Below are 25,625 nucleotides of genomic sequence, written 5' to 3'. Positions count from 1 at the left end.
TATGATGCGCTCAGCTACAACACAAAAGGCCTTGACCTGACTCTCTTACAATTTATTAGGAAGTCTAATTTCAGACTTTACTTGAGTACCAGCAAAGCTGAGCTAAATTGAGAAGCCAGTCATAATTGTTTTAAAAAGCTGATTTAGATAATGCAATTAATGTATCAGCCTACTCAGTTCCATTGATTACATTTCTGTATGTAGACAAAATCTGTTTTACGAATCATTTTGAGAATTTTGGGGCCAAAAGGTGCTAGCCAAAGTTAAAATATTAGATGAAATAATTTTGCCACTATAAAAGTTCAGTATTTCTAATTAAGCACATATTCGGTGCTTAGTGCTTTGAAAATAGCTGACATTTTATCAAATTTAAATAAAAGCTTTTATAGTACCCAGAAAATATCCAGTAAATCACAAATATATATAAGGTAAATTGACAGAAATCATGATTAAAAGAATAACAGTAGAAAACTTATGAAAAGGAAATTATGTTTCAACTAATTTTTTGCAATTCCTGGAACATGTAATTACAAAAAACAGATTAAAAAATTAATCATTAACACAACAAACATATTTTGAAAACACTGCTGAAAAATTACCACACAGGAACTACCAAGGATATGAAATAGTTATAGGTTAAGGAACAAAAAATACCTTCATGGATCAAAACATGGGAAACGGAAATGAAGAGCAAGTTTTCTTTATTACGGCAAAAAGGAATCAGTGGGGTGTTTATGAAAGTTTTCTGCTTAATATGTTCATAAATGATCAGGAAACACAGCCAAGTGTGAGATGGCAAAACTTGCAAATGACACAAAATGTTTAGTTTCTTCAAACCCAAAAAGGATTATGAGGATATTCAGAAATTTCTCATGAGTTGGGTGAACAGGCAGTGTGACAGCAAGAGAAATTGTATGCCCATAAATAAAATCCACAATATTAGAGCAAAAATGTTGAGCTACTAATCCTCACTAATAAGTTCTTAATTGGCTAAATGAAGTAAAGACAAACCTGGTCATCATTACACATCATTTGTCCATCCAAAATCAGTAAGTCTGAGTAAATAAATAGTGAGAAAGAAAATAATACAGAATTCTAATGACAATATAACAAACATTGTTTGTCAAATTTTTAAAGATTCTGCACAAAAGCATGGAGAACATCCAAGGAGGGATTTAAAAATGGAAAATATTTACTTCAGAAATCAAATAAGATTCGTTCCCTCAAACCTTCTGTGGAAAAGTCTCAAGAGAGAACTGGCAAAGGATAGCTAAAAGTATTAAAAAATCACACCTAATATTCAGAATTGGGATCAGGTCATGCCTCCCTGTGGCGGTGTGCTCTCCCCCTTTCCCCCGTCCCCCTCCCATGCCGGCTCCTGCTCAAGCCATAACCATCAGTGGGAGCTGTGATGGGTTGAACCTGGACTTTGGGGGATGGCTGGCAACACAGCCAAACCCTGGCTGGAGTGGGGACCTAGGTATTTTGTTCGCACGCAAATGTGACTATAGGTCAATTATCTTACTCTATAAATAGTGGACAGCCCAAGAGCCCTTTGAGCTCTCCTGCACGGTAGCGGCTGCACGCCAGGATCTCCCCTTGAGTGGGGACACCCGCTTAAGGTTACTCCTCGAGGTTTAGGGATTCCTTGCCGCAACAGATTCTTGGTGACTAATAACATGATGAACTTTGAAATCTTAGCTAAGTGATATAAAGGATTGATTGCGCATATAAGATTGCGCATATAAGATTGATTGCGCATGTCCTTTAGACATAAACGGTTGGCCAAGTCTGGGACTAGGATTGGATCCAGCCGCACCCAGACTCTGCTCTGGGAAGGGGTTTAGAAAGCCAGGGGGTCCTTTCTGAACCTCGTGACTCAACGGGAGGGTCTCCCTGACAGCGTGTCTGACCCTGTCCTCTGGGCAGTAAATAACAAAGTGTGCCTTGCCATCGAATCTTGTAAAACACTGTCGCATTCACTACCAACTTTGTGAAATCACCGTTTTATATTAATAAATATTTCACTACTTCTCTCTTATGAGTGAAGTTAGTCAATCACTCCGCCCACGACACATCCTCCATGCATCCTAATTTAAAATTAGAAAGTCTTCATCACTTAATGAAGTCATAAATTGACAAATTCAAATGAGACAAAAAGCACTTTAACCATAGTACGTGGTTAATTTGTGATACCCAGTTCAACACTCCATTGACAAAGCCAAGAAGCTAGAAAGGACTGAAGAGAGATTTGGGTGGGAAAAAGGTGCAAGGTAGGTAGCGGGAATATCCAGAATTCAAATAGTAATTATAGAGAATATTTTGGAAAGCTACAGAGTTTAAATCGACTTATAACTGTTGCATTGAGACGAAATTTAGGCTCAGATTATCCCATATTTCATAGATTCATAGATTCATAGATTGGTCCAGGCTGGAAGGGACCTCCAAAGGTCATCTAGTCCAACCTCCCCGCAGTCAGCAGGGACCTCCCCGCAGTCATCAGGAATTTGCCCACTATATATTTTCTTGCACTTTACTCTGAAGCCTAAGGTTGGCAAAAAGCTTCTGAATTAGGTTGTTCAATCCTGTGTGTAAATTCTTTTATCTAGATTTTCTAACTATAGGATTCCCAAATTGGTTTATGTTTATGACTACTTGAACAGGAAAAGTGTCTCTGTATATATATAATATTGGTACTTACTATAATCTTACTAGCATATACATGGTGCCTTTTTGCAACTACTCATTTTGCACACACACATTACACATTTGCTGTTGCCAGTGGGTGAGCATTTTGGGGCTGGAAGCTGAAAATCTGCTTGTGTGCTTTGGTGAAGAGAGGGAGAGAGAGACCGAGTTCTCCTATGGCACATCTTGCAGCTGAAGGCTCGCGGAGACCATCTAGTTGTTTTAAACATTGAGATGACCTATCCCATCCTAAAGGAGGTAGACTTGGACTCTTGAAGTCTTTTAGGACTGAAAAAGCAGCATCCCAAAGATATATCCTGGCCCACCTCCGTAGGGCTGTCTCACACCACCATAGCTCACACCAAGGCTGCTCCCCATTCCATGGTGAGCCCCAGCAACGCTCCTGGTGCCGGCAGACTTACAAGACAACATGCATGTTCAAATGCCACCCTTCAGCCTGGCAGCTGGGTTCTCTTCAGGCCCTGGGAAGAAATTTCCACCCCCATCTCAGGTGTGGGCCTTATGTCTGCCTTGTGTATCAAGGAGGGGTATTTATTGGGTCCTACCAGGCTGGGCAGTGTCCTCTCCCCGAGGAGGTAGCAGTTGGTCATCTGAGGTGGGACCCCTCTGGGCATATTCCCACCAGCCGGTCTCCAACCAGACTCCTACATGTTCACCCTCAGACACACATTCAGGAACAGCGTGGCCAGCAGGAGTAGGGCAGTGATGGTGCCTCTTTACTGGGCACTGGTGAGGCCTCACCTCGAGGGCTGTGTTCAGTTCTGGGCCCCTCACTACAGGAAGGACATTGAGCTGCTGGAGCGTGTCCAGAGGAGAGCCACCAAGCTGGTGAGGGGTCTGGAGAACAAGTCATAGGAGGAGAGGCTGAGGGAACTGGGCATGTTTAGTTTGGAGGAGGCTGAGGGGAGACCTCATTGCCCTCTACAACTCCCTGAAAGGAGGTTGTAGAGAGGTGGGTGTTGGCCTCTTCTCCCAAGGGAATAATGACAGGACCAGAGGAAATGGTCTGCAGTTGCGGCAGGGGAGGATTAGATTAGATATGAGGAAGAATGACTTTACTGAGAGGGTGGTCAGGCACTGGAACAGCCTGCCCAGGGAGGTGGTGGAGTTGCCATCCCTGGAGGTATTTAAGAAACGTGTAGACGTGGCACTTCAGGGCATGCTCTAGTGCCCAAGATTGTTGGGTTGGGGTTTGGTTTTGGGTTTTTTTTGTGTGTATGGTTGGACTCGATGATCTCAAAGGTCCCTTTCAACCATGAAGATTCTGTGATTCTGCAAAACATTTTTGCATTTTTCAAGAACCATGATATTTTCTGTCACTTTTGTCGAGATGGGCTGTGTCCGTCGCTCTCGCCTGACGGCCACCACCAAGGCTGGAGACGCGATACCAACCCACAGGGGGTCCTCCTGCCGCGGACGCGGACACCGCCACGACGTCGGGGCGCTGGCCGCGGCCCTGCCCGCCCGGGGATCCCGCCTGAGGGCCACCGCCAGGCTCCCTGCCCCCGCCCGGGGGGGCCGCGCCGGGCCGCCCCCGGAGGCTCCGTCGTGGCCCCAGTAGCCCCTGCCAGGCGGAGGGAGGAGCGCGCAGCGCCACGTGAGCGGCTGGCGGCGGGCAGCGGCCCTCGGGGAAGACGGATGGGGTGAGAGACAGCGCGAGGCCCGGCTGTCAGCGCGGCCGCAGCCCCGCCGCGGAGGGAGCCCCTCCTCCCCGCGGGTGTGCGCCTCTCGCCTGGCCGGGGGGAGGCATGGCGTCCAGCGAGGAGGACGGAGGCGGCAACGGCGCGGTGGAGGAGAAGGAGAACGGCAAGAAGCGGAGGCTGGGCGCCCTGGCCACGGCCTGGCTCATCTTCTACAACGTCGCCATGACGGCGGGGTAAGCGGGCGCGAGCACGCCGCGGGCCGGCGGCGCGGTGCCTCAGCGGGGCGGCGGCAGCCGGGTGCAGGGCGGCCGAGACGAGGCGGGGTGCCGGGGACCCGGCGGGCTGGAGTAGCCGTGGGGCAGCCGGGTGCGAGAGCCGGGGTGGCAGGGGAGGCCTTGCCTGCCGTGCATTGCCTAATACGGTGCAGCGCTGCCGGCCGTCAGCGCGTCACCCCGAGCCCGCCGCGGAGGTTAAGTATAGCCGGCTGAGGAATGCCGGGCGGGGGTGCCCCGCAGGCCGCGTCCCTACGCCGCCGCCCCCCGGCCGGCCCCCGCGGCCCCCCACGCCTGGCCGGGAAGGGGCCGCCGGCCGCGGGGAGGCGAAGGCGGCCCTCGGTGGTGGGGTGTCGGGGCGGCGATTGCGGGCGCTGGGGGCTCGGGGCGAACTGTCCCAGGTGCCCGCCTGCGGCTAGCTCACGGCCCGCGTCACCGTGTGGGGTCGCCCCTTGGGGTCCGTGATTCACCCTGGAGCTAAGGGACCAGAGCTGCCACCGGCTCCCCGCCAGGGAGACAGCGGGCATTTAGTGATGGGAGGGAGGAAGGAGCTGTGGTAACCCCGGGGGCTCCTTTGAGGTGGTGCTCCACAGGGCCATGCTTTGCCTTGTGGCCATTTCTTTTGAACAGAAGATCAAAATAAAGATCAAAAAAGAAGAGCGCTCATGTTTGTGTTAGTGCTTGAAGCACATACTTTCACTTCTTCAAAACTTGTCCTGTTCACTAACTCTTGGGAAAAAAAAAAAACCAACCCTATTAATTTCCACACACGTAAAAGAAATCCAAGAATGAATAATTTCATAATTTCTAGGCTGACATTCATCATGAGAACAATTTTATCTTGGTTAGCAGTGGGTGGACTCCCTGCCATTTGAATCCCGTAGAGCAAAACTGATAACGCAGCGGTTGAAGCAGGAGTTCAAGCACGGATGCAGGAAGCCAGGAATATGATCATAATGGCTTTCTTCTCACTAGCATCTGTGGGTCTGGAAGGCGTATACAAGTCTGTTCATATATTGCAGCAGCACCTTTCGAAAAGTGCTTTCATTCACTGTAAATTTTTTTCTAGCTGGCAGGTTAATGTCATCTTGTTGAGTTCCCCGCCTCGTGCTCCATGTGTGAATTTGCGAATGAACACTGACTCCTGCCACTGACTTTTATACGTCTGTAGAAGATAATCTGTAGATTATCAAACCATATTAGTTTTGACTTTGGCGCTGATTCAGTATCTCCTACTTCCTTCTCTCCCACCTTCCATTAATATCCAAAGGGATCAAGACATGCAAAATTGCATATTTTATGTGGAAACAGAGAAATAAGTTTTAGGAACAAATTCTTATAATCTTTTACAGACAAAATGTAAGAGAAAAATAAACATTTGACATAGAGCAGTACTTAACTGAGGGGTTACACAGGATAAATACGTGACAAGAACAGTATATTTGTCTCTTTGTCCAGACAGTGCATTATAGCAAAGTGTTTCTAGAGTTTTAACAAATTACTACATAATCGCATGTTAGCAATCATTCTAATAAAAAATTGTAGTTTATCTTTCTTTCTAACAAAGGTTTAAGGGATTAAAATGACAGATCAGTGCCCAATCTTACTGATAGTCCCAACTGGAAATGCTACCTTTATCACGGAAAGTGTATTCCGTTTCCTGGTGGTTTGCAATACTCAGGATAATGGCTTTCCTGAGACCCAGAGTCAAAGCCACTGACAATTAAATAAATCTATCTACAGAAATTTGTGTCCAAATAAAAATTTATTTAAGAAAAACGTAGTTTGCAGTCTTTGCTTCTGAGTGTAGCCCAAGATTACTTCTCTCTGCAACCCTTTTCTTACAGAGAAAATGTGTTGTTAGATCAGGTGTATTATGACTCCCTAGGCTAGGGCTAGGACAGAGCTGTTGCTGTCACCATTTGTGCTGCCAGCTGGATGTGAACTCACTGTCACCTTCTTGTCAGACGCTTCATTATAAAACAGCAGCTTTACTGTGAAGGACTACCAGTGATATTCCAGTAATTCCTCGTTTCTGCTACCTCAAATTAATGCACTCAGATTTAAAATCCATTATAAAATCTAAGTAACACTTGTGGGGGCAAATTTTGGAGCTCTGGCAGATCAGATTCATGGGCTTAAAGCAGAAGAGATCAAGGAGGGGAATCATTCCTACCGTGTGGGGAGGCCTGACTGACTTCATGTGAGTTTGAAATGCTGTCACGAAGTGCTGGAATGGGCCGCAGCAAGTGGCTGCGTAGCAGTAGACAGCATGTGTAAGAGTTGTTAAGGGGCTGATACTGAAGTACATGCCATCCGAGGTGAAGAGAGAGCTGTTACAATCCGTGCAACTCTCATGCTGTTACAGCATGATGGGTTTGACCAAAGATCAGTATTTCGTGGGGCCCCGTTTCCAATGTTATCCAATACCTTATGCTTAGGGAAGAGTGTAAGAACAGATGTGTTAAATCTTTATCCAAATGTTTATATAAATATTTCTCTGGATGTTTATGTGCTCTCTGAATGTGCCTCTGAGCGTTTCTCAGACCCCTCTGCTTTGTCACTTGGTCCCTTCCTTTGCCAGAGCTCATGTCTCTGGAGAGCATGCTTGTTTTGTGTAGAATGAGAGGACTGAGTAACTGTTCCCAGTATCATCAGACAAGAAGTTAAAGTTACTGTAATTTTTGTATTTTTATTTTTATCTCTCAAAATAGCCATCCATAGCTCTGGTTATGCTGTTAAGTCTAGAGTTTTTGTACTTTCTTAGTCTTTGTGGATTGAAACCTGGAGTTTCAAGGCACCTTGCTAGCATGACGTTTGTAAGAATGTGGCATGGCTCTGCATTAAGGGTGGAACATATAGTACACTATTTTGAAAAGCTTGATTATATAAGCATGGATTAATTATGTGGACAGAGTTGCGCATGCCTTAGATTATTGTACAGGGTCTGGGCTGGGTGGTGGTGGTCAACCCATCACAGTTTAGAAGTTTATTTTTTTTAGTCTCAATTTCCATTTGAGATCTCAAGTTTTATATGAAATTCCAGTTTGATTAAAAGATACTGTTACTTTCTTTCTTTTACATTGGAAGGGTTATCAGTCGGTAGCATTGCTCAGTTTCCTTTAAAAAAAAATTAAAAAAATAGCCAACACCATCAAATGTGCTAGTTAAATATACCTGCCTCTGGAAGCCAGGTGCATAGAGCACCCATCTTTCAGCACTTTGGAGTATGATTTTCAAAGATGACTTCTCAACACTTTTGAAAACTGAATCGTAATGGTAACTTCAGTTGGACAATCACAAGCAGGAACATTCAGATCACTAGTCAGTTCTGAAAATTACAAGTTGAGGGGCCATGAAAAACATAAAAATGATGTGCATGGGTTCCGGTCCTTTACTTCTACAAACATCTGACCCAAAAGGGTGACTTCAGTGCAGAGTTCATCACATGTTTTCACATAACAGTAATTCACAGTAAAGATCCATAAGGATTTAGTAGTAAAAATATATAGTCACTTCTAGTGAAAAGTCTGATGGATCCGTGGTTTTGGGGGGTCCCCTCATTTCAAGTCAGTCCTCTGAAGGTCAACAAGTCCTCTGAAAGTCATTCTCTATCCTTTTCCAAGTAAAGAGATAAAAGAGTGTAATGTTTACATAACATTATGTAATATTTATGTCTAAAGATATTTTTAATAATCTCCTAAAAACACCGACAAGCGAAGAAGCAAAGATACTCTGTGAAGAAAACATAATAATAAATTATTTACCGTGGATGGATATTTTTAGAATTCTAATTTGAAATGTATCCATTCTCTTTCTTTTGTAGGTGGCTGGTATTAGGTATTGCCATGATGCGGTTTTATATACAGAAAGGAACACATAGAGGCTTATTCAGAAGCGTTCAAAAGACGCTTAAATTTTTCCAGACATTTGCTTTGCTTGAGGTAAACTTTAAACATTAGTTTGCTTTACTGGATGCTGCATATCATAGGCAAAACACATTAATAACCTGAATTTAATATCAAAATATTATATTAGTACTTGAAGTCTTTTTAACTCTATTATTCGGAGAAGGTTCTTTGGGAGGCAGGGTGACTAGTTGAAACAAATGGGCACATTTTTTCAAAATTAATCCTAATATTTCTTTAAATCAAATAGTGCCTGGGAACTGCTTTGATTTGAGAGTCTTTAACTCAAAAGGCAAAATCTCTGAAGGCATTCCAGCCAGCAGATCAACCCTCTAGCTTAGTAGATATCTCATCTCCATGTCCAGAGATGATAGCTTCCCTCTTATTCCTTGTACCGGACTCATTATCCTTCTGTGCCTTTCCTGCTTCTGCTTATTTCCAGACTCGACTCACATGCCCCACCTAATCCATTACAACAGGGTCTGTGCAAGTTGTGCGAAGTATTCTTTAAATAATACAGTGTTTTGCTTACTATGCACTTGTGGTCTCAGTTTACGGTATATCTATGGAATGAAACTTTTGCGTGTATTGAGCACTTACAGTTCTTTCCCAGGCACAAAAAAGAGTGCCTACCTACCTTTTAACTTTCTTTCTCAATCTGACTATAACATCTGTAGTTCAAGCAACTATTAAAATCATGTGGCCAGCTGTGTATAGACTTTTATGCTATTAAACTTTCACAGTAAGTAATTCTACTCAAATCTGTCAAAAGAAGAAAAGCACTGTATTTGCTAAACAGTACTGACCAGAAAATACAATAAATCTGAAGCTTCATAGCTGTCATTGGCAAAATTATAATAATGTAATGAGTAATGTGTAATCTGTATAATAATCCGTGAAGAGTACAGAACATTTTGTAATTGCTATCCATTTAGCATCCCTTATACGACTCCCTCCACACTGTCCTGTAAAAAAAAAATAAATAAAAGCTTCCTTTCCCTGTAGGGAAGCTTACTCATTGAAAAAATAAATGCTTTGTCAGTATCTAAATATGTAAGGTATATAGTTAATTAGGAAAATACATCTATTTCATGTGTTTGCACAGATCAGATGCTGAGCCCATCACAGCATTAGTTGCCAGGGCTCTAATGTGTATTCTTTTAAAGGCTGTTAGTTGGAGACAGAAAACCAGTTCTCCTTCAGAATTCAGCCTAGGTTTATATTAATATCAAAAGGCCATGATTATAGTATAGAGAGTAACATACTGTACATCATTAACCTCTAACATATTTTTATTTACAGGTAGTCCACTGTGCAGTTGGTGAGTTCTTCGTTTTAGTTTTTCTTATAACTAATTAAAACATGAATTGAGGAACAGAGATAACATGTTTCTCTTTTTAAGGAATAGTTCGCACATCTGTGCTTGTGACTGGGGTCCAAGTGAGTTCAAGAATCTTCATGGTGTGGTTCATTGCACATAGTATAAAACAGGTATGTGCCTGAGTAAGTCACGTTTTGATTGTTTTTGAGAAGAAGCTATTAATACAGTTCTCACTTCACCGGGAAGACCAATTTAAAAAATTAATGCCATTCCTCCAGAGAATACTTACATACTTGAGTGTGATTTTGGAATTTGGTGTTACAGGATGGAATTTATGTGCTTCTACCCAGGAGACTGGGTCTAGGTCTTAACTGTGAATCAGCCCTCTCTTCGGCATCGTGCCGGCTGTGGTTTGCCTAAATGAGATCAATGACCACTGCTATTACTTACCAGCAAATCTACCACAGCGTTACTGGTTCCCTTTCAAAAACTTAAATTAGCACTTACTGAATTAATCTAAATGAAAATATGTCTTAAATTGAATTTACCTGGATAAACGTGGTTGTGATTTTGCAATCTATTTTAGCAACCTTCTCAAGATTTTAATGTTATGGTAATATTAATATTTGATGGCATGCATACGGCACTGTTTTCTTTAAAAATATATCAAGTCATCCAGCATGCCACAATGATGCTTAAGGTCCCGTGTAAATGACGATAGTTTATTAGCCTGGCTGTAGGTGGTTATTGTAAGTCTAGTGATTTGTTAGCAGAATGAAGCAAGCAGACTGCTTACAGCTAGCAGATAGGACATTCAGTTCAGTTTCTGAAGTCTGTTTTCTGTGAAGGGCACATAAGAATTAAGTGATAGATTTTGAGTCTATTCTCCTGAATTTCTTTAAACGTAAAAAGCTGAGCCATTAAACTGTTTCACCAGCAGATGGCATATGCCTTGCTGCTGATGGGATATCATAGCACCTGCCTCAGTTTTCAATTCTCTTTGTTTCAGTTCGCAGAGGACTCGTTTCCTACACTTCATCTTTTCCTTTACTGTTGCTTTTCTTAACACGGAATGGGATTTTCATAGCTTTTTTTTTTTTTTTTTTGGTAAGCTAAGTGTTTTCATTTGTCCCTTAAGGGAAAATGTTTCAAAGATTAGCAAGTTTTTGTATTGAATGTTTACATGAATGCTGGAATATACCACTGCACTGCATTTTGCCACTTTGTTATTATCTGCAGTGGATTAAATATTTAGCATATCCAGTCACTTTTTTTGTTTCCTCTATCTTCAGTACAGTAGGTCAAAGTATGTCCAAGAGAAAAATACATCTGAATGTATGTCTGATTGTATTTCACACTGTTATTGCTTAGCAGGCATGAATGTTCAGGGTCATTTTAGGTGGTGAGAGACTTGTTAGTGACAATAGCCAGACCCAGATCTCTCTACTTGACTGGAGATTTGCAAGGCAGCAGATAGGAATTCTCTGCATACTTATTTAAAGCTCTTCTGCTTGGATTTAGCACCGTGACGTGGATCCAAGTTTGGGTTATCATTGTTTGTCTCTAATTGCATGAGGCAAAGAACAGCCTAATTCTGTCTTTTCCTTTGCTTACTTGTTTGGGTGTCTTTGCACTTCAGTTGCTATTTGTTTGTGAGTTTGGCAGTATTTTTATATCTCCTTTTGTTTTGTGATGTTGGTGAGATCCTTTCACTAAAAGTGCAGCTTCTTTGACATGTTGAGGGCGCGATTTTATGAGTTGATGAGCACTTAAAATTCTTCTTGACTTTTGACAGAGTTGTGCATTTGCAGCATCTTTGAGATGTATTAAGCTTTGTCACCGTGTTGCATTTTATTTAAAAAAAATCATTTCCCTTTTTTGTAGTTTTAACAAAATTTGTGTTACTTTATTTTATTTCACAGACATCCCTGGAGCTTTTCAGCCTTCAGGCATGGAACTGTATTACAAAATTCCTCCCCTTTTAAAGAAAAGAAAATTACTTGCTTGTAATTCTTCTTCTCAGAAGGTAGTGTTTGTAATAGATCCCCACATGCCTTCTTTGTATTTGGGGACTTTTGTTTATTTGTTCACTCAGAATGAAAAAGAACTGATGTTTTGAACCAGCAGAGAGATGTGCTACCTACTGATGAGGCAGTTTAATGACTCAGAACTTAAAGCTTAAACAGGATTGTTGAGTGAGTTTACTCAAAGCTCCCGATCTGCCAACTACTCTTCATTTAGTGATCCATCTGTGTTCCAGCTCCTTAACTATCTTACAGCTCCCTGAAGTCTGCTAAATTTGATCTTCTGTGACCAAGTTCCAGTTAGTAGATTATACTAAGCAATTCCTTTTGTCTAAAGTTTCATGGAGGCGTGCATTATATGGTGAGGAAGAAGCTAGATAAAAAGTAAGAGAAAGCCTAGGAGACAGAGTAGTGAAATGCAAAATGGGTAAAAACTCATTATGAAAGGAGCATACTTTCTGTAGCGTTTTCTTCTTATGGTTTTGAGGAGTAAGAAAATAAACAAGTAAATCAACCACAAATAAAAAGAGGGAGACAGTTACATAGCATAGTGAAAATGCAGGCAGAAAATAAGAGGGAGGAAGAAGCTTAATTACAAGGGTTTATATTTTGATATTTGCATAATGGCTAAAGATTTCTCAGTTTGTAAAGTGTCTGTTTGTTAGTAAATACATACAATAAATAACTGTACATGGTAATGGTTTCAACATACCACTTTTGTGGCAAAATTTTCTTTCTTTACAAGATGTTAGTCCTGTTCTATCTTAAACAGAAGTCTGTTGCAGTTTGCACAGAAAAGAAGCTTAAGGATGAAGAAAGTGTTGGTTCTTTATACTTCTGCAGATCCAGAATGAGGAGAGCGTTATTCTTTTTCTGGTCGTATGGACTGTGACAGAGATTACTCGATATTCCTTCTACACATTCAACCTGCTCAACCATTTGCCATACTTCATTAAATGGGCCAGGTGGAGATGTCTTGCACTTTAGTTTCTTACGCTTCTCTGCATGTTAGTTTCACGCATGCTGAGCTAACACACAGGAGAGCAGATGTTTGAGCTTTGGTTATGTGTCAGCAGAGTACAAGTCAGTTGCTTTCTGTACTTGGGATCATTTTTACTTGGTTTAAAATGTTAAAAAATATTTTAGCTGGGGTTCCGGGGTGTGATTTGTTCTTTGCTTTCTGTGTCTCATAGTTTGAACTCTGCTTTAATTTACTTTATTTTTTTTTCTTTATCCTTGGAGTCATCTTTTAACTTACAGTATGACTCCTTAAGATGCTTTTGAATACAATGTCCAAAATTAAGCTCCTGTGCTAGTCTTTGTGGATTTCAGGTCCTTGAAAATGTTGGAGTTGTTGTGTGCATATTACTACTTAATAAGAAGTTCTGCTTTATCAGAGCTTTTGTAAGGTTATATCCTTGTAGTGAAGCTACATATTGACTTAGTTTAGTCCACATAAAAAGTGTGTTCCATATCAAAACTGCTTTGATTTTGAAGTATGCTTGAGGTTGGCCACTAGATGACATATATTACAGAGACTGCATGTTTATCAGGAGACTTAACTGGAAGAATAGTATTCTCTGTAGTCATTATTTGGAAAATACACGTAAGACAGACAGAGTTACACTGTTAGAAGGAAAATATATAACCTACATTCAGCACAGGTGACTCTTATTTAAAAGAGTGTGTTTATTTTCCTTTGTTTTATAGATAATGCAGTTCTGAAGCTTCTAATGCACTTCTTTGATATGTCTGATATTTATGTCCATTCTTATAATACATTATCTTTCTGCTAATACCTAAGGTGGTAGGCTTGGTTATGTTTAAGCACTAAATGGCAAACTTAAAAATAATCAGGTCTGGTTTCATTAATAACTTTTTATTTAGGCTTCAGAAAGAGAAATGCATTCAGAAAGTACTACATTGACAGATACACTTTTGGCCATCAGGTCAGCGTGTCTTGAATGACAGGATTTTTGTTTCCTTGTAGTAGACAATAGGGAAAACTGAGGTTCTCACAGCAGAGATATATGGTGAAATATACTATAAACAAAACATTTGAAAATGTGTTATCTTTTCATAGAGTCCAAAATACCTATCAAGATTTATGGATAATCAAATAGCACAATTGGGCATAAATTCAGTACTCTAAGGGAGCTGGAAGTTTTTGATCTTGAGCTTATAATTGTATAAGATTTGTCTCTCCGTGGCTAATGGAATAGGAGTGCTCTAAATTTTAGTTCAGAATTTTTACTTTTTTTTTTTCTCACTGCATAGAGACAAACTGTGTGTAGGTCATGGCATCAGCTCCTTCATATACCTCCCTTCGTCTGTTCTGTGACTTGTGAGTCCTCTAAGCCCGGCTGCTCCTAGGACAGTTGCATGTTTGGTTGCCACAGTTTTGGATCTCATCTCTTTTGGTCACGGGGTGCACACTGTACCTTTCTCTCTGTGCGACAGCTCTCATTGCTGTTCCCTGCACGAACCTGGGAGCTGTTCCTTAGGAGAAACTGCTTCTCTGTGGTGCACTGAGTAAAGGTGGCACAAACCCTATTGATTACGTTTTTCATTTTGTCACCACCTGTGTGGCCTATGGCATTCAAACCACATTTAATTCACCTTTTATTTGAACATCTTCTTCCTATTTTAAAATGGATCTCATGAGTTTCTGGCAGTCTCATTTTATTTTATTTTTTATTTCCATTTCCATTAGTGGTAAATGTAGTATTATTTGGATTTCCCATGTGGCAGTGGGTAAAACAGGCTTCTGTTGTTTCTCAGTGTTTTCATGATCTTCAAAGAAATCATACTACATTGAGTTAACCCAGTGTGCGTGCACTGTGACAAGGATATGTAGAATCATCTGAATTTGGGATCCAGTCCTGGTCTGAATCCTGTCAGTGGTAACAGGAGAAAGATCAGTGAATTTAAAAAAAAAAAAAAAAATCATTATTGGAGACTACAAGATTGCAGATTCTTTTATTCTTTAGTATTAGAAAGGAATACAAACATTCTGATACTTCACTGTTTTTAAATAGAAGGACTGAAGAATGCATTCTCTGTAAAATTCAGCAACGCTATCCAGAGTAACTGAAACTGGTATTCTGTGCCAAGTCAGGATGTGGTCCTTGATTTTGGTGCAGGAACTACTGTAATACATTGCTGTGCCACTAATAATAACAGGAGGAAATTTCAACTTCATGGGGTGTTTCTCACAAGGGTTTTTCTTTTAATGCAGATACAACTTTTTTATCATTTTGTATCCTGCTGGAGTTGCAGGTGAACTGCTAACCATATATGCTGCTTTACCCTATGTGAAGAAAACAGGAATGTTTTCACTGAGACTTCCCAACAAATACAATGTCTCCTTTGACTACTATTACTTCCTTATTATTGTCATGTTCTCCTATGTGCCGTGTAAGTATTACTTAACTGTAGTAACGCTAACAACATAATAATCAATCATCAGCAGTGCTGGAAATACTGCCTGTGGTTAAATTTGCTGAACGCTTTCTTCTATCAAAGCCCGCTTTCTGTTGTTCCAAGCTTTGCTGTGCTTTAATTGGTTAGACTGAAATTTTCCATCCTGTTATCTGCCTCAGAACATAAGCTGTCTTTTGAAAAATTTCACTGAAAATGCTAAAAACTTTGCTAAGACTTGGACAAGGTAAAAAATCTTTGTGCTGTAACTCTGTTGCTGAGAATGGCTACTGCCCCTGCCACTTTGAAACAATAGCTGAAAAATTGTCCTGCAAGTTGTGCCAGAGATTTGCTTTGCTTTTATTGCTATTAATATCCATTTACGTATCACCTCTGAAAAACACCATTTGAGCATGCTCAGGAAAAACTTGAAGCAATATTCTCCAATATTTCGTTTTCACAGAAATCCACCCCCAAACATCTCTGAACATGCCTCAGTCCTTGGTTTAATCAGATTGTCCTTGTACTTCTGGATACTAGAAGCCACAGATCAGTTGGCTAACCAGAGCTAAGATTAGAGAGACTATCTGTCTTTCACTTCCAGTGTTCTTTCCACTGGTACCTAAGCAGTGTAGACAAGGAGAAAGCAACCTGATTCAGATACGGGGCTAGACCAAACTAGGCAAATAGAATATTTTAGATAATCTGGACAATGAGGCAAGAGATTAGGGAGAGGCATTGAGAAGAAGGAAATTGAAGTTAAAGGGGTCTGTGATCTGCATCCATAAAAGGTATTCAGTTAAGAAGTTGACCTTAAATGTGGACTTTCACAGTATGCACACGTGCTGTGATTTTTTTTGCCACAAGAAATCATGAAGGCCAACAAGAGAGATTTATATAAGTGAAAAAATGTCCTAAGCTATCATAACTTACTAACAGTTTTACAATTGTTTATATAACATAATGCTTCAGGAATAAATCCAATTTCCTATGCATTAAATATAAGGATCAAGTGTATCAGCAGGGCAGTAATATCATAGGTAACAGAGAGCCAAGAGAGAGGGAGCTTCTGTCCTCACTTCAGACTTGAACAAGTCAGGTAATTTTGTGTCCTCCTCATAGTCTTAATTCAAACATGCTTACCTTAGCACAATTTTGAGGACTGCTGGAACGTGGTTAAGTCCTGTTTATACAAAGAAAGTGTGGAATGGGGGTTCCTTGAACACAGGGTATACATTCAGGGGACTGTGTCTGAGTTTTGAGTGATTACTGTTCTGTAATTCATTGCAATGTTCATGACTTCCTTTTACTTACCTTAACCAACTCTAGCGCTGTGTGCCATAATTTTTCCTCAGTTCATTATTCTGCAAAATTACATTTTTCCATTATCTGACCTCTTGAATTTTTGCATCTAATTTGCTTTTTTTTATGCTTTGATCAAGTATTTCCACAACTCTACTTCCACATGCTGCGGCAGAGAAGAAGGGTGCTTCATGGAGAAGTGATTGTGGAAAAGGATGATTGAATCAAGACGTGTAGCTATGGTGCTTTTAATGGAAAAAAAAAGGGTAAAAACCAAAACTTCCTGTGATTTTTCTGAGTCCAAGTTTTAAAACATGGAACAAGAATAAACAACTGTGCATTAAATAGCATGGACTGTATTATTTTTATGTTTAATATATCTTCAGGCTTACCTTTTAATCCTTGGTTTCACTTTGATTTTTATTTGTTCATTTCTTCAGACAAATTATTTTCTTATTTTTAATAGGTTGGCAAATAGCTTTAAGAATTGGAATAATTGGCTACTGTGCTTTCTGCTCTGAAAGTTCTGTTATGATCTGTAGTCATCATCAAGAACAGAAGGAGAGTTGATTAAGTTGTACTGAAAGTGAGTCTTCTGGAAAACAGAGCATAAATTAGGTAATGGTATTTTTCATAGACTAGGTGTCTTAAATGTTACTTAAGCTTTATATTAAATAATACCTTTCCAGTTATAAGTACTGTTAGCATGTTGTTCAACATTCTTTGGATCACAGGATTACACTGTAGAATTCCAGAAGGACTTTTGAAAGGAGCTGAATTCTTGTCAGCGCAACTTTAGAACCCTCTGTATTTTCATTTGTAATTTTAAAGACATGTAGAATAATAGATATAATATTAACTGGTTAAAAGCTTGTGCTGAGGAATAGACTTGATGTGCTTACCTTTCTCTGATCAGTGGCTGGAATGGGACTCGTTTGCAGAGGAAGACTGATTGTCAGCTTGTTTCCTATTCTACACTGAATTATGTATGCAGAAAAATTATGGTATCGCATTTAGAAACGGTAGCTATAGTGAGCTAATTAACTTCTTTTAAATAGCTAAGTGGGATAAAATGTATTTGAAATAGCATCTTAAAATATAAATCGTGCTTTGAATCATCCCATCATGCAATTTTAATTGCTCCCTCCCCATTAGTTGTTTATACTGTGTTTACCTAATTCTATTTAATGTCTTCAATAATCTGCAAGAAGGATCTACAGTATATTAATAAAAGCTACAGATGATAGTACGCTATATAATACCTGAGTGGGAGAGGTCCAGCGAATTAGACACAGCCTAAGAGATTCAGAGAAAAGGTAATGCATTTGAGGAAACTTGGATACTTAGAGAGAGAGAGGACTGAAACGTAATAATGTAGTAAGAAGCCTTGATAATGTAGGCAACAAAGTTGTTTCTGGCATTACTAATGTCAAAAGAAGAGTATATATGCAGAAGAGCTGCATCAGGCAGCTGGAAATCGGAATATTCCTTATGACTGCTGAGGTCATTTCTGGAGGATGGTGTTATATTTTGGGTAGCTCAGGGAGGAATTGAGTCAATCTTCTGAAAAGTCAGAGAACAGTAACAAATTAGTTAAAGTGAGAAAGAAGTCAGAAAGGTTGAATTGTTAAGTGTGTATAATTTTTTGTTATGTGACAAATACATGTAAAGGAAGAGGCTTTCTAAGTATGAAGGTGTAACTAGAACTGATTATGTGAATTTGAAACAAGGTAATATCCAATGAGTTTCAGGAGGAAGATCCTACCAATGAGATCAGTTAGGTTATGGAATGACACAGTAGTGCTTATCAATACACATGATTTCTTGGAAGGTTTTCAGTTAGATGTGATGCAGTAGTGCAAAATAATCTTCCTTTGGCAAGAGTTTGAACTACATACTTGAATAGGCAGTTTCCATTTTTAGCTTCAATAATTCTGTGATAATACAGCTCTTTTGAAAGTTGTAGATACACCTTTTTCTGGTGTGTCAGGTAATTTGATGAAGAAGCAAGGATTTATTAACTAACTTTCAAATTCCATTTTGTGCCCCGAATTTGTGATATTTATGCATGTCTTCATTACATGTAAATTTGTTTCCTTTCAAACGACAGGTGCATAATGGGCTTGAAATAGAATAGTTGTATTTCTTACCATTTTAAAAGGTATAATCTTTGTATTTTTTAGAACAAATTTCATGCAAGGTGCTATAATTTATTACTTCTCTGTTTTTTATGCAGCTAAAACTATTAAAAGTTTAAACTATAAATGACATTTACAACACTGAATCACAAAACAGTTGTGTTGCACATGTTCAGACTAGCAGTTGTATTTGTCCAAAGTTCTTAGAGTACTGTTTTATAAACTTCACTTGCATTTTGATCCATGAGGAACATCATGGCAGTTTTTAGAAATAATTCTCAACAAGCAGAAGAGTGGGATGAAATATGAGTAACAAGATTAGATTAAGTTCTGTGTCTCTTTTTACTGTCAGGGCAGCTCACTGAAGACCATGACTATCAATTCATTGAAAATGCATTGGATACTTTAAAGATGTGAGTTTGAAATCCTTCATCAGATGAGTGTATCTCACAGATATTATTCCTGTAATAAAAGGAATATCTGTGCTATAATACTGTATTATATTTGTTTTCATTGTGGCCTGAGGATATTATCGTATGTCAATCAAGGAGCTATTTTTATATCCTTTTGTATATGTGACATGAAAAAATACAGCACTGTTTGCTAAAATCTTGGGTTTGCACTTTCATAAAGCAACAGTGTACAAGGTGGTGATACAATTTTAAAAGTGATTTACAGCTACAGAAGAGTATTGCTAAACGATAAATTAATAAAAATAAAGCTAAAAATTACTTACAGTATTGCATTCAATGTTTCATAGACCAGACAGATTGCCATGTAGATTAGTTTACATGGCATGTGCTTTAAAGAAAAGCAAGCAATGTGTTCTTTTCTTTCTCTTCATTTTGATTGAAGTATTTCTCTGAAGCCTCAATGTATACCTTTTGTTTTAGTATCTTCTCAAAGATAGTGAGAATTGCAGGTAAAAGTCCCCTTTCCATCAATTTCAGATGGGCCAGGATTTTATCCTAGGTAGCTTACTTAAACTTCAGTATAACATCATGAGACATTTAATTAGCCTGTTAAATGGACATCAGAAGTTAAGTATGATTTTCATATGGTGCTCCCTTTCCAACTTCTTTTTGACACCTATCTTTTTTGTCTTCCTCTCTGCAATATTCATAATTTTCTAAAGCATTGACATCCTCCTGTTTATGAAAGATTAGAACTGTTTTCAAACATCAGCGTCTTTAATGTTTTGATGTAGTCTTCAACAAACTGTTCATATAAAGGTGTTTTCTTACTTGTGCTTTATCTGCCTTCTGGAATGGATTAATATAGAGTATGACCCTATGAGGCTTTTTTTAATGACAATGCATAGGAATAGGCATTTGGAAGGCGATTCCTATTCATCAAGTGACATTTCCTACTATTGGTAGTAGCATAAGCACACTGTTCTTTTTATAAACTCCCGCTGAAAGCAGTTGGATTTCTTGAGGTTCCCCCCAACACTCACACACTGTTTCCACTGGGAAGGGCTGTTCGAGGACAGATGGGGTGAACCACCTCGTTTCACAGGTCTGCCCGGAATGTCGAGAGACCCAATCCTGGCCTCAGGGCATGGGCAGTACAAAGGAATATGATGCTGAGAAATTGCATCTTCCACATTAGCTGCCAAGAAGGTCACTAGGGCCATTGTGAACAGTAGTTAATTGATGTCATTTCTCTCACCACGCAGGATGTGAGAGGAGAAGCAGCTCAATGTGCTCTCATACCTTCTGCCTAGGGAGCTCATGAGATCAGCTGGGAGGATCTCTGTGCACCAAGGGGGTGAGGCAGAAGGGGTTTTTTGCTCCACTCAGCTATCTTACTATCTATAAGTCTGTATTTCTTGAAATACTGGTACGCCCAGATGCAGTGTGCTGCTTCTAATTCCCTCTGAACGTAACATTTAGCCAGGTTCGGGTCAATGGACAGATTGCAGTGACTAGTTAACAGGGAGGTGCATGGAGATCTTTTCTGTGACCAGAGGGAACTTGCCTTTTCTTATCCAGAAATAAATAGGTCCATTTTAAATCTAGGTCTAGCTACTACTCTGACTGTGGTGCTTGCAGTCTTCACAGTAGCTTACTTTAGTGGATATTTGGACATTTATATGTACTAGATAAACTAGAATGAAACCAAATTACAACCATGGCAATAAATTAATTTAGGGTAGTTGCTACATTAACAGTTTTTGTGAATTCAGCTCTTACTTAATCTGCCTTAAAAAAAAAAAGAATGAAAGTTAATACAAATAAATGTTCTGCACTAGGCGTGAGTGCTTCATAAATCAAAATTTTCAGGCAGGCAAACAGGCTGCAGTTGTTTATAAAGGATTGGTTAAATGTGTTTTTGAACAAAAAGATTGAAAGCTTTTCTGAAAATTAAATTTTATTTCATAATGTATAGTTTAAAATGTGCTCAACGATACTGTATTATTTATTGCTAGCTCATAATTTAAATTCATGCTGAACATACACTTTTTATAGATGATTAACTGTAGCCCATTAAAGTGTTTTATTCTATGTTTGTTACAATGTCTGTTGAAGAAACAAACACCTCCTGTTTCTGCAAAGCTCTGTGTTCTCTTGCTCCAGTGAGTTGCAGTGTTGTTAGTGCCTACTGAGCTTTGCAAGGCTGGTAAAGTGGCAAGTTAATCTATTTGCCAAGGGTAGCTCCTTAATCTTGCTCTCATGAGGGCACCCCTTAATAGCGGGTGGTCCTCTTGGTGCAGTGTCTCACTGTCCCTCACCGATGCCGCTCTAGGGGTGTTGAGTGCTTTCAGTAGGACTGAAGGCTTTACCGGTGTCAGTAAGTGATTCATCCTTATGAATTGCCAGATTGAGAAGACCCGTCTTGTGAATTCTTAGGTCACAAAAGTGACAAGTCTGACAAGCGAACTCAAGTCTGTACCGAGACAAACTGTGGAGGACCTGGATGTTGGGTAACTCTAGCCCTCTCACAGGACCTTGCTGTCAAGCTCAGGCTGGCAACTGGTAGTGGATTTTGAGTGCTAAAATGTACTATACTTTCTGTGTCATGTTGTATCAACCAGAACATGTTGTCTTTTTATTCACAGCTCTCTTGCTTCTCTGTTCAGTCTTCAATGTATTTTATGTCCTTTCAGTTGATGGCTTTGTAAAAGTGTGAGTACAGAAATCTAAGTGTATCATGTATAGAATTGTACTTAAAGATTCTTAATAATGTAAATGCACTGCAGCTGCTCGTTCTTGTTATTTTTTCTGAAATGCATTATCATTAGCAGTTTACACAGGAAAACAACGCAATATGATACTTTTAATAACTTATTTATTTGCAAAGATTCTAAGATTTGTTGAGCTATAGATTCAGATATTTGTTTTAGATATTAATACTGTAGCACTGTAGAAATTCATCATCAATTAAAAGACATGTTTTAAACTATGTTCTATTTGATTTTATTTTTTTCATAGCACATAGAAGTCAGTTCATACAAATGTTCTGCATATTACACCAGACTGCTCTCTGTTTACAAATGCTGTACTTTTTTTATCTGGAACTATTTCACAAATTAATCTTTAGGTCCTCTGTAACATATTTATTATTAGCCAGTCTTCCTTTTTATATTTTTTAAAATATATTCTGTTAAAAAGAGGTAGATTTGAGTAGTGATATTGGGTTATCAAACAAGAGGGAAAAATACAGGGCACTAAAGAGAATGTGTAACATCTATCCACATGTATGAAGACAATTGCATTGCAGTGGTCCTGAAATAGGCATTACAATAGTGGGTATTTCAGTGTTTTGGAACAGGGCTTTTTTGTGGTATTAACCTTTGAGGGGGGTGGAAGCAGTGAACATCCTCTGGCTGTCCTTTGCTACGTGACTAACAATGACATTGCAGCTCTGAGGATTTTGTTGCCATGACAGCTCGATAAAGCAATATGTGAGTGTTCACACCTACTTCTTTTGAATCAGGAATCAAGTGGCTGTAACCCCAAGGAGCTTAACTGCATACAGAGGCTAAATCCTGTTAGTCAGATGTATTATAATGGAGACGAAGACCTCCTAATCTGAAAGTCGCAGAAGTGGTCTAGTAGTACATTCTACCTTCTTAAAAGTACATCATTCTGATCTAAATTTACAGGACAGGGTTTACTTGTCCTGGCCCTCTACCAACGTCGAACCGGTCAGATTTGTATGGAAGCTAGCGGAAGAATATCCACTGCTCTCAACGGGAGTATGACGGGACGTAGGCATTCATGTATTCTGCCCTGTGGAAATCTGGATTTACTAGGAAAAGAGTAAATTCTGTTCTCCCTCTTAGCACTGTCTGGGGGAGAGCAGATGCTTGTTGCGTGGTGGCTTGCCTGCCTCCCAGCTGCACCCAGCGCTGCTCCCCGTGGAACACGCCAGAAGACCGGGAAATTGCCAGCCTTGCACTGCTGTGGCATTATACTGATCTGAATTCAGCGGAGTCACAGAACTCCCTTCACCTATCTGCAGAAGTATCTTTTATTTCTGAATTTAATTTAGACGCAGTGACACATCCCATTAAAAATAGGCAGGGTAGATCAGCCCTCACAGCTGCTTGGACATCGCTAGCTTGGAATGCTGCTGTCACTGAGCAACTGCCATTTTCATGTGTAGCCTCTTGGCGGTCTCTGGTCATACCACGCTCGTAAAATGGCACTTTGCCTGCCCTTAAGTGGCTAGTCCAGATTCAGTAGAACAAACTGGAGAGCCACCAAGCTGGTGAGGGGTCTAGAGAACAAGTCATATGGGGAGAGGCTGAGGGAACTGGGCACGTTTAGTTTGGAGAAGAGGAGGCAGAGGAGAGACCTCATTGCCCTCTGCAACTCCCTGAAAGGAGGTTGTAGAGAGGTGGGTGTTGGCCTCTTCTCCCAAGGGAATAATGACAGGACCAGAGGAAATGGTCTGCAGTTGCGGCAGGGGAGGTTTAGATTAGATATTAGGAAGAATGACTTTACTGAGAGAGTGGTCAGGCACTGGAACAGCCTGCCCAGGGAGGTGGTGGAGTCACCATCCCTGGAGGTGTTTAAGAAACGTGTAGACGTGGCACTTCAGGGCATGCTCTAGTGCCCGAGATTGTTGGTTTGTGTCTGTTTGTGGGTGGGTGTGGTGTGTGGTTGTGGGTGTTTGTTTTGGTTTTGGTGTTTGGTGTTTTTGTTTTTGTTTGTTTGTTTGTGTTTTGTTGGTTGGACTCAATGATCTCAAAGGTCCCTTCCAACCAAGAAGATTCTGTGATTCTGTGATTCTGTGAAATTGCAAATGAGGAGCAAGAAAAGATTGAGATGGGTGCACTGCTTCACGTGCCAAGCGCTCTCCTGCGCTCTGGAGAGAACCCTGGCTGTGCCCTCAAATCTTTGTGCCTCTTCATTTGCCAGGTGTGAAGCTGCACTGTATCATAGAATATTACACAATATTTCTTTCAACTCGTGAAGGAAAGAAAAAAATTTGAGTACCGAAGGCAGCAGGTCACAATGTTTTGTGTAGATTAAGTCCGGGAAGACCATGAAGACCTGGTGGGATTCACCTGGTGCCAAAACAGAGAGGGAATTGTGCCTCTTGCAGCCAACTGAAAGCCAAGTATTGAACATTGCTCCCGTTTTTGTTCCAAGTGAGGTGGTGTTGCTGAGAATAATAGTCTGGAATTCTTGTCAGAAGTAGTCTTTTACAGTGATCATTTCTGCCTGGGCCTGGATTGATTTAACTTTTGGATCTCTCCATGGTATTAAGGACAGGTTCTGTCCCAGGAAACAATTCCTCTAGAGGTTCCTAAATAGGAAACTTACCTGAGAGTTCATGAGATATAAACATTTTTGAGCATTTTCATACTCCTAAGGAGAAATAATAATTTAAATCATATCAGGATTTATTTATTTATTTTGTTCTCTGTGCTTACAACAATAATACAGTGCTTGAAAAGGAGCTGGAAATCTAGAGAACAATGCCCAGATACTAACTATGCTGGTACCAAATCTTTAAAAAGATGGTAATATCTTAGGGTTAATGGCAAGAAAGCGAGGCACGAACTAACTTTTCTCAGACTGAAGGAGTAGCTCAAATCTTGAGTCTGTCTCTTCAGCTCTAATCCGTAGGCAGTGTCTCCTGTCAGCTATTACGTTATAAATTTCACTGGGTTCATACTTGATATAGAAGGGTGTGGTTTCTCTGTTTCTCAACCTTTTAAATTGAAAGATTGTCTTAAGAGCCATATTAGACAGCGTTGCCATATTTTTTATTTGCCATGAAACCAAAATGAAGCTACTTTTCAGGTTATCAGTTTCCTGCCATTTTTTTTTCTTCGCTGTACAGAAAGGAGTATATGGTTTAGATGATTTTCTCGGGTATCTGAGAGCCCTGCTGTTATAATATGAGTCAGCAGTAGTCCACAGTCCACAGCTTTCGAAATAACTTCATTCTCCCAATAATTGCAGTTATACTACTAGTATACACTAGTATTACACTAACATACATTACTGTTCCGCTAGTAATACACTAGTGCTTTGTAGAAATGTGATTGCCTCCTGAATAATGTCTGTTACGTGTGAACAGGTTTGGGGGGGTTGTTTCTTTCTTTCTTTGTTTCTGCCTGTATATTACTTACTAACTAATTACATCATTGCCTGCTGAATATGACACCCGGGGGGCTTTTGTGGTTGGCATAAACGTTGAGTTCCTTGAGTCTACGTTGGGTTTGTAGTCCACTGGATCGTTAGCTTTAACTCTTAGCTGCAAATGTTTGTGGGAAAGAGAACAGTGATTTCACTGTCTGAAGTGAGCATTATAGGATATCTTTCTATAGAAGATAGCATTCAGGATATCTTTCTCAATGTGTTCAGTATTTAAGCCCGATTCCCTTTCTGTCTTGCTTCCTTCTGATCTGTGCAGGCTTCTGGTGGA

General features: G+C 40.1%; 1 protein-coding gene across 2 annotated transcripts; it reads left to right on the top strand.

Moving 5' to 3' along the window:
- The first annotated feature begins 4,282 nt into the window (after positions 1-4,282).
- On the top strand, positions 4,283-22,136 carry HACD1 (3-hydroxyacyl-CoA dehydratase 1). Of its 2 annotated transcripts, none has more exons than XM_074157753.1 (7): positions 4,283-4,585; positions 8,451-8,568; positions 9,835-9,853; positions 9,935-10,023; positions 12,721-12,842; positions 15,116-15,294; positions 16,740-22,136. In XM_074157753.1, exons 1-7 carry the CDS (start codon positions 4,458-4,460, stop codon positions 16,820-16,822), a joined length of 738 nt encoding a protein of 245 aa, XP_074013854.1. In that variant the 5' UTR covers positions 4,283-4,457; the 3' UTR covers positions 16,823-22,136. The 2 variants fall into 2 exon arrangements, with proteins under 2 accessions (XP_074013854.1, XP_074013855.1); XM_074157754.1 differs by having other exon boundaries at positions 4,318-4,585; positions 9,941-10,023; positions 16,740-19,445.
- The last annotated feature ends 3,489 nt before the right edge of the window (positions 22,137-25,625 follow it).

Source organism: Numenius arquata, chromosome 12, assembly GCF_964106895.1.
Source record: "Numenius arquata chromosome 12, bNumArq3.hap1.1, whole genome shotgun sequence".
Classification (NCBI taxonomy): Eukaryota; Metazoa; Chordata; class Aves; order Charadriiformes; family Scolopacidae; genus Numenius; species Numenius arquata.
Note: the sequence above shows the minus strand (reverse complement) of the source record. Positions and strands in the feature narration are given on the sequence as shown.

What these genes read in the sequence shown, in the direction of transcription:
- HACD1 (XM_074157753.1), top strand. Translation starts at nt 4,458, where the DNA reads ATGGCGTCCAGCGAGGAGGACGGAGGCGGCAACGGCGCGGTGGAGGAG. An exon ending in TTGCACATAGTATAAAACAG is followed by an intron (nt 10,024 to 12,720) that starts GTATGTGCCTGA and finishes ATACTTCTGCAG; the next exon opens with ATCCAGAATGAGGAGAGCGT. An exon ending in TACTTCATTAAATGGGCCAG is followed by an intron (nt 12,843 to 15,115) that starts GTGGAGATGTCT and finishes CTTTTAATGCAG; the next exon opens with ATACAACTTTTTTATCATTT.